General features: G+C 35.4%; 1 protein-coding gene across 1 annotated transcript in view; it reads right to left on the reverse strand.

Annotated features, from left to right (window-relative positions):
- Positions 1 to 9,866, reverse strand: part of unc5da (unc-5 netrin receptor Da) — a gene marked incomplete in the record, with an annotated part of 274,340 nt that overhangs the window by 126,351 nt on the left and 138,123 nt on the right. The window contains 2 exon segments of the mRNA XM_014001635.1: positions 6,111 to 6,143; positions 6,430 to 6,594. Of these exon segments, the coding sequence (XP_013857089.1) occupies positions 6,111 to 6,143; positions 6,430 to 6,594 (198 nt within the window).

The raw sequence follows: 9,866 nt of genomic DNA on the forward strand, positions 1-9,866 counted from the left end.
CAAAAAAACTGTAAAAATAAAGTTGATAAAGTACAAATGAAAATATAGCCTTTTTAAACTTTTGCAACCAGAAGTTGCTGTTCATATAAGTGACAAATGATAACAGTAACAGCTTTTTGACAAGTTTAAAGTTTCTTTAAAATACATTAAAAATATTAAAAAATAAACTACAAAAAATAATTTGATGAAGTGCGAATTAAAATATAGCTGTATCTGTTATGTATTTGATCATGTTTTGAACTTTTAAAATACTGCACGATGGAACCAGAAGCTGCTCTTCATATTAGTGACAAACAATAACAGTAACAACTTTTTGACAAGTTTAAAGTTTCTTTAAAATACATTAAAAATATAAAAAAATAAACTACAAAAATAATTTGATGAAGTGCAAATTAAAATATAGCTGCATCTGTTATGTATTTGATAATGTTTTGAACTTTTAAAATACTGCATGATAGAACCAGAAGCTGCACTTCATATTAGTGACAAACTTGGTGTTTTTTGATGAGTTACTTTCATTTTTGTTTCTACTTTTCATTTAAAATAAGTTTCCATTCTCAGCAGGTTTCTAAGGTTCTTCTTCTACGTATTAAAATAAGTTTTTAAACATCTGAGTGGTGCAGTACTGCTACTAGTGGTGAGAAAGTGTATTGCACTTTATTCAAAATCTCTGCGGCCCAAAGTTAAAAACTGTTGTTCTTTTGAGGCCCTCAAGGTGGCGCTTGCGGCCCACAGGTTAAGAATCTCTGCACTATCTTTAATTAGGATGCAATGAGATGTTTTTTTCCCCTTTTAAAAAAAATAAAACAGTTTTGCAGAAGAGTTTCAACTAAGTTAAAGTTGTGGAAGCTTTTTGTCGAAGGCATGTCTACCTTGATTTGAAACTACATTAGTGTCTGTTTTGTTTTCCGTCCCTCGTCGGCCTCCTGGTACACAACTTGATTGTTCCACTCTGCAGAGTTAAGGCTACTAATGAGGAACCTCGCAAGGAAGGCGATTATAATCAACCCAGCACCTGACTGTCATTTCAAACACCGCTTGGCTCTGGTGTTGGAGGCGCTCTGCGTTCCACTGGGGTAATGTGACAAAACCAATTCATTAAATTAGCTCATCGGCAGCGATTATGCTCTATCTGCTCCCACTAGTATTGCAGCATCCAACTCCACAAAGACAAAGAATGAGTGGGAAACAGAAGCTGCTAGCTTGTTCTTGAAAGATAATGAGATCTGCGCCAAAGCAGGACATGCTGAGAAATCCTCAAAGTAGCCTGAAGCTCAAATGAGGGGGGAAAAAATGGACAAAATATGCAAAGCGGTATTAACAGCTATAGGAGCAGGTTAATTGAGGGCTCGGGAAGTTTTGGCAGTCTGAATGCATTTTTCCTACCCTTCCTGACAAGCAAAAATACAGATCTGTGCTAAAGGACATGTAAGGAGAACATGCTGGATATCAGACAGACACTGCAACAAATACATCATTAAACAGCCATTAAACATGAAGCAGTGGCAGTAAAGTGCTTCCCCACAGATAGGTCCACCTGAAAGGCTACACATGATGAAGTCATAAATAAGGACATTATACAAGTGTGCAGCGTTAGCCATGAAAGGAAACTGAGGTTAAAGTGTGATAAAACCTTTGGATTTTTTTGTCTACGTAATTTTATTCTAGCATCATGTTCTTCAGTTTAAATCACAGTAAAATGACAAATAAAACGCTTCATCAGGCTTGGAAAACGAATCCCCACCAGATCTGTTGTTACCCTTCAGATATAGAGAGGGTTGCAAAAGAAACTCCCCCTCAGTGATCTGTTTTGTTGCCTGGAGTTTTATAAGAACATTTTAAGTTTGACTATAAGTAATAAATGAACAGAATATTTTCAAATAACCAATGTGTGGGGTTATAAATAACTGGAAAATATATAAACCTGAAAAGGACTTCACGTACACAAATTAACCTACACAGAGTCAATCCTTTGTGCCACAACCATGGAGTTATATAAAACAGCAGGGGTGTGTCTTGATCACGACAGTGTGATCTACTGTAGCAGCAGCAGTGCTAACAAGAACAGGCAAGAGTCTGGATTTACATCAACACAGGCTACTATTGGTAAAATAGCAACCAATAAGAGCTGAATATGCCAAATGTGTAAATATTATTAATGATAATATTGATGAAAATATTAATATGAGTGTATGTAATATATCTAATGTATCTAAAAAAAAGTCAGAAAGCGATGTATGTCGTTATGTCATCTGGTCAGCTGCTTCTGAAGGTTCCCAACTCTCGTCTCAAACTGAGAGGTGACAGATCCTTTTCTGTAGAGGTCCAAAACTGTGGAATGATCTACCACTACATGTCAGACCGTCTCCTTCCCTCGTTGTCTTCAAGTCTCACTTAAAAACACACTGCTACTGCCTTGCCTTTGAGTCTGAGACTGGCTTCATTCACTTCCTCCACTGCCGTATGCTAAACTATATCAGACACTGCGCAGAACATCGACGCCATTCAAAACTCCTCCTTCTGTTCTCTGATTGGCCCAGGTAAAATAAACTACAAGCAGACACTGCGCAGAAAATTGASGTTCTGTTCTCTGATTGGCCCAGGTAAAATAAACTACAAGCAGACACTGCGCAAAAAATCGACGTTCTGTTCTCTGGTTGGTTCGGCTAAAAATCTGCCAGTGAAATCCTTGTCTATGGGAGAAGTCCCAGACGGAGCAGAGAAGGAAACTAGAACTGAGCGGAGCTGCGTAGGAAGGCAAGGGCCAGGCTAGTGGAGTGTTGCTTCACTTGTGTGTTTCAGTTCATTGTCCTGCTGGAAGGCAAGCCTCCACAGTCTCAAACCCTTGGAAGACGCAAAGTAGTTCCCATCAATAATTTCTATATACTTAGTTATTTCACTTATTGGACCGGTGTTGACTCTGGGGTCTATCGGAACAGGTGTATTTGAGATTGTCTGTCTCAGATTGCTATTTGACTAATTATTTGGCTTTTAAAGGTGGCCTTGTGATCAGCAGTTTGATCCACTCTTCATGACTTTGAATATAATTAATTCCAGGCTGATGATTTGGTTGAGTTGTTTTTTTCTCTCCCCCAGATGAAATATTACAGAATAAGCAATTTTTACTTTTACAGCCCACCCTGTGTCTGGAATGGCTTAATGGCTTCATTTTACATAAAACATTTATAACACTTAAAACCTTAAAGCAAACCTGTTAAAGTGATTTACCAGGTTTTATCTCTAACTTTGGGTAATATTTTAAATAATGGCCTTTAGGTTTTAACACAAAGCACACTGAAAAAAAGTATTTTTTTTTTTTGGGGTGTGGTAACATTTATTTAATTGTTCTTTTAAATTTTACAAAAAAATAACAAAATCTCTAAATTACTAGAATTTACTAAATAAACAATACATTATAATATATATATATATCAGTATTACTGTACAAAAAAGTAAATGCTAATATTATTTTACCAGTAATATTTAAGTGTTTTTTCTGGACAGCACATAAACATGAATATATTAAGTATCTTCTACTCTTCTGGGCTAAAACTGAGGCTGCATGCACACACAAAGGCTGCTGCTCCTCATTCCCTTGCTTCTCAAGGAGAGGACAAGACATGGTGGAAATAACACATAAGTTGACTGGTTTCTTTTGCTTGAACACATTTGTTGGTGTGCAATAGTTTGATAACATAATGTAGGTGATATTTAGTTGTCAGGGAACAGGGAATGCATATTGTAGCATTCTGCTGTGTTTGGCTGTTTGTCATGTGACTGCAGTGGAGGATTGTGGGTAGGATTCATGTTTGTTGTTGTTAAATCATTTTAGGGAATTGGTTAACATTGTTCTTTCAGCAATAAGTCTGTTGTGTTACTCTAATTTGTGTGTTCATTATTTGTTAACTTGTGTTAAAGCGTTCAGCAGAAGTAACCATCAGTGAGAGTGGTAGGCCTAGTCATTAATAAGACCTGTGAGTTTCACTTTGTGTTGTTCATGAAGAAGAATCCAATAAAGGTTCTTCAAAACTGCCACCTGGTGGTGAAGTCTTGAACTAGAACATGAACTACACCTCTGTAGCTGTGAGGTGTCATGCTTCAATATTGTGCTTGATGCATGTGCACTGTTATAAAGAACTTGTAAGATTTACTTAAATTCTCTAACAAATTTGCACTAATGTTTAAGTAAATCTAAATGCTACAAATTCATGTAATTTTTACTCAACATTATCTAGTAAAAGTTATTAAGGACATAGTTAAAGATTTGTGAATAAATCAGGTAAATTTTACTTGATTTGATTTGATTTATTTATTTAACAGGAAAAGATTATTAAAAATCAAGCCTGACTCAGCATAATTGCTGTTTTACAGCAGGTTCCTGTTCTGCAGCACATAAAACACTCAGAGATACAGCATCACAATCGCATCATTATACACCATAGACACAAAGACAAACAAGCATGACAAATTTCAGGAAGGCAGCATTTGCAAAATAGGACGTCTAAATATGAACAAAACAAAAAGTGTCCAGCAGATGGCAGACAAGATTCTTCTTAAAGGGCTGTAGTTTTGTAATGGACTTTATGTTTTGAGGAATGTCATTCCATGCTTTAATATAAACATAGAAGAAAGACCTCTGGCCRTAACAGTTTTTAAAAGTTGGTAATATCAGCTGTCCTTTTGTAACAGATCTAGTTGAATGACCACTTCCAGAATTTGATTTGGATTTCATCAAGTATATGTTAAAARATTTAAWTGAGMAAATTAARTRAAATTTACCTGATTTATTCACAAATCTTTAACTATACTCTTAATAACTTTTACTAGATGATGATGAGTAAATATTACTTGAGTTTGTAGCATTTACATTTACTTAACAAACGTTAGTGCAAATTTGTTAGAGGATTTTTTTCAAGTACATCTTACGAGTAATTTTTTTCAGTGCAGGAAGGGAACATCGAACACATCATGTTTTGTATCCAAATGATATTTTTGTTTACCACTGGTAACTTTTTTAAATCTACTTTTGATGGAAACAATTTAATGAAGTGGGTTTTTTTTTGTATTGGTCTGAAGGTGAATGCTAGTTTTAAATGTTGAGCATGTGTCATATGCTATTTTACAATATAATCAGGCGATTACCATTCAAAAATCCCTGTGCTGAGTCAGAGGAATGATTTATTCTTTTCCACTTTGGAGTTTTATGTGTGGGTGACAATGACCTTTTCAAAACTTGACCCTGCGTTACAAACAAAAGCGGCAGAGATCAGAATGTAAAAAAGGTCCTTGTCGACAGGCCATAAATAATAGAAAAATTATTTTTCCTAATTATTTGTTAAAGACTACATTTCTAAAGCACAAAATGACACACCTTGACAGAATATTTTGCTCATTGTTCAGCATTATTACAGTTTTTTTATGACTGCTCACACGCTAAAATTAAAACTACTGCAAACTTTACACTCAAGTAGCAAAACAGCAGCTCAGATTTGCACATTTATAAACACGATGTCAGCCTCACACTTTGTGCACAACACCACACACAGATTTGCAGAAGGCCAAACACAATTATCTGCTTTACAAAGACATCATAATGAAGATGAAAGGATAAAAGAAGTGGATGAGGTGAACAGCGTGTGTAGGGTATGGTACTAAAACAGATTTTAAAAGTGTGTGAACAGTTTTTACAGAAGAGCTATGGCGTTCTGCTAATTGGGTGTGTTGTTGTACTAATTGTGTGAAGTATTTAAAAAAAGATTTCTGTTTTTAAAATTGTGTCTTAGCAATATAAAAAAAACACTGATTAAAAACAACTTTACTGCTCTGAGTGTGTCAGCAAGCTCCTAAATGGAACCTTGAAAACCATGGAAACCACCATGGATAATTTAGGTTCTGAAAGAAAAATATTTCCTTTCACCTTTTCATATCTCAGTTGATGCGTGAGCATACGAGAGGGTGCGTGGAGAGGTTACCTAAGTGTGTGCTAAATTCATGATTTATATATTTTAGGAGTAAATAAAAAGCCATTGCTGAAGAAGAAGCAGCAGGTCCTGCCAGGGACACCGATGCATTCAATGTTTAGGTTATCACCCAGTCAGAAACAAACTCACCTTGAGGCTTTGCATCATGGAGCAACTTCCGATCTGCAGACAGAGAGAAACGAAACGATTTTGAAAAACCTTGTCAGTACTTGAGCATGCAGCAGTGCCTGAGCGGCCTGCACCTGATGCATGCGCAGTCAACTGGATGAATAATGAAGATGGAAGAGATTGTTTTTAATGAGCGTGATCATAATGATGATCGGGATCTTGGCTGCTCTGCCTAAAACGATGAACATTAAATCTGTAATGACACAGTTTCTGAGCACGGTGCAGCCGACAGTAATAACGCTGAACTCACTCTCTCTCTCCTTTTTTTTATTTAACTCACTCTGCATGCACAGGCCACCCGTGCAGTTGTCGGCAGCCACCGCCACCCCGTCACACAGCCTTCCTCCATGTTTGGGCTCCGGTGCTGTGCATTCTCTGCTGCGCTGCCTCTCGCAGTCCGAACTGCACGCAGACCACTCACTCCACTCCCCCCAGCCACCGTCAACTGCAGAATCAAACAACAAGTTTTATGTACACAATGCATTGTTGGAGTCAGTACATGCAGATAAAAAAATACAATGTGTACAAATTCAGCACACATTTATTAAAAGCCTACAACACGTCTGCATTTCTTTATTGAATATTAAAGATCATCTTATGTTGCTGACATTTTGGTCAAACCTTAAAAATAACAGTTTATTAAATATTATGCAATCTTGCAAGATGTCACGCTCAGGTTGTGTTAAAAATCACTCTCAACAACTACCAAATCAAAATTTAGCCCATTGTCTGTAAAACTGACTGAGTTATAGTCATTTTTGCATTAACTAAGGTCTAAACTTTGTAACATAAGATGTGGAGTTCCTCAGGGTTCTGTACATGGACCAAAGTTGCTTATAATGAATGTGTCAGAGTTTTTCTAATGTGTACTATTTTCAGATGATACCACATTTTTTTGTTTGGGTAAAGATAAAGAACGGATGTTAGAAAGGATGCAAACAGAATTTGTTAAAATACAAACTTGGTTTAGACCAGGGCCATTCAACTGGAGGCCCGTGGGCCACGTCCGGCCCACGAGTGACCAAAGTTCGGCCCGCCAATTGGTTCATTCATCTCTTCAGCCCAAATCCCCGGTTTTCTACTTTAATTACTCTGTTATTTTAGTAAACATAGACATGTTTGGTATCTACAGAAATGTCAGAATCTTGGCTAGAAGCTGGTAAAAACATTTCTATAAACACTCAAGACAGTTAAAACTACAAGCAGTTGAAAATAAAATCATGAAATTGAAAATAAAATTGGTTTAAAAATTTGGCAAGTCACAGATGTCAAAATATTATTTGTGTCTAATAATACGGGGTATGATGTGTTCTTTTTAATTTTGATAATGTGTAATTATCACTACTTTATATGGTTTTGTGTGTTGTATTCATGATTAAATGCAGCAAAATAAACTAATTCAAAGGTAACAGATCTTTGTAATACTTGGTTTATTTACATTATAATTTTAATTGCTGGATGTTTGGCCCCTCAGCCGTTGACCGGCAGTAACTGTGGCCCCCGGAGCAATTTAGTTGAATAGCCCTGGTTTAGAATTAATAAGTTGTCATTAAATTTAGAGAAAACTAATTATACAGTATTTAGTAATAGAAATAAAACTATTGATGTTCTATTTAGAGTCAATGGGGTTGAGATTTGTAAAGTCAGTGAGGTGAAGCTTTTGGGTGTAGTGATGAAGGGCTGACATGGAGACCTCACCTAAATTATTTAAGAACAAAGATGGCTAAATCTACTGCTGTTCTGTATAAAGTAAGGGAGATATTTAATGATAAAGCACTGTATATGTTGTATAATGCAATAATAAGTCCACACCTGGTTTATTGTATTGAGGTCTGAGGGAAAGCGTGTATACAAATCCTATTTTTTTATTACAAAAAAGAGCTGTGAGAATTATTACTGGAAAACATTGTCGTCACCAAACAAATTCATTATTTTGTAAATTGAAAAATTGAAGTTCTTTGATTTGGTTGATTATACTGGTTATGTATAAGACCTACACATTACCTTTAAACATTAAAGTAAAATTTGTTAAGAGAAAGAGTTGTTGTAACCTTAAAGGGACAGAGATTTTTGTAAAGCCCAAATTCAGAACCAGTTTGAAGGAACGGCGTACTTTAATTCAAGGAAGAAACCTGTGGAATAATTTGGGGAGTGATGTAAAAAAAACATTGGATCATTATGTACATTTAAGAAAATGATAAAAGTTGGATTGTTAAAGAAATATGAAACAGTATAAGGTGTATCTAAATAAATTGTTGTTCTAGAGGGATTAGAAGTTCTTGTCTTTTGTTTTGTTAATAACAGATTTTTTGTTATATGAACTTATCCTAGAAAAAAAGGGGCAGATATAAGATTATTTTCTTCTCTCTGCTGCCTTTCATTTCATTTTATTTGTCATTTTCAAATATATACATACATACTGTATATATGTGTATGCGTGTGTGTGTGTGTGTGTGTGTGTGTGTGTATGTGTATGCGTGTGTGTGTGTGTGTGTGTGTTTGTGTTTCCCGCACGGCCCTGCTGCTGCCACTCACCGTAAACTAGTCTGCAGCCCATCACAGACAGACGCTGACACACTCCCAGTCTAATGTGCTCATTAGGGACTGCAGAGCACACACCTAATTGATAGCCATGACACACAGAATGTACACACGCACATTATTGCAAAAAACAGTTTCCTTTTTTTTAATGCTGCAGTAGAAAACAAGGTTATACGAAGTCATATAATGGGGATTCATTGTCAAGAACAACAACAACAGAAAACCAAAGAATGAAATGAAAAAAAAAAAGACTAACAGCACAGAATGCATAACAGTATCTGTGCTGTTTACATGCCAATATTTTACACATAAATATTCTTTTTTTATTATTTTTATTTTTATTTTGCTGGCAGATGTCAGTTACTTCAGCAAATTAACTGCCAAAAAATGTAGCAGAACTTGTCACTCTAGAGGTTAAAGTAACCATGGTTACCTTTCATGTCCCGAAAAGATAAAACTGCAGAGGGGAATCATGGCAGAGTAATTAGACAGGGGAAAAAAGACCAATCAAAAAGGCATTCAACAATATAAAAACAACCAAGAGTGCTTTAAATAAGAGTTTACACATAAAATATCTTCATAAAGTAACATCTTTTTGTTCGGCTTGTAATGTTTTTTTTAATGTTCATACAGGGGCACAAGTAGCGTAGGTAAAAAAAAAGAAAAAAGAACAAATCAAAAAAGGTGTTTAACCCTCTGAGCACGAGTTGGGAATAAAAAGATTCACCTTATGTCACTCTTTTAGTACCTCCCACTTTTTATACATTTGATTACATAACACACTTATAAAACTATTGTGCAAAACAAGTTTGTTTATGCCGTCATATACTGTGCACCAGCAAATAGTCATAATCCTTTTAAATTAAAAAATATAGAAATGATGCATAATTTAGACAGGAATTAATTGAATGATTTTATTTACATTTGTACACAGACCTGAATTAATAAAGGTCCCTGATCAACAAAAGTAAAATATTCTTATCTTTTTTTATTTTTTGTTGTTGTTTTATTTTATAATTTTGTCACATACAATATTTGTGTTAAGACCTGTGAGCATTTGCCTGAAAAAAAAAAAAAAGAAAAGAAAATATCCTTAATGTTTCCATGTTTAGACATTAAACCAAACCTGATAAATGACTGAGGGGTGTGTGTGTATGTGTGTGTGTGTGTGTGTGT

Source organism: Austrofundulus limnaeus, unplaced genomic scaffold (assembly GCF_001266775.1).
Source record: "Austrofundulus limnaeus strain Quisiro unplaced genomic scaffold, Austrofundulus_limnaeus-1.0 Scaffold10, whole genome shotgun sequence".
NCBI classification, from domain to species: Eukaryota; Metazoa; Chordata; class Actinopteri; order Cyprinodontiformes; family Rivulidae; genus Austrofundulus; species Austrofundulus limnaeus.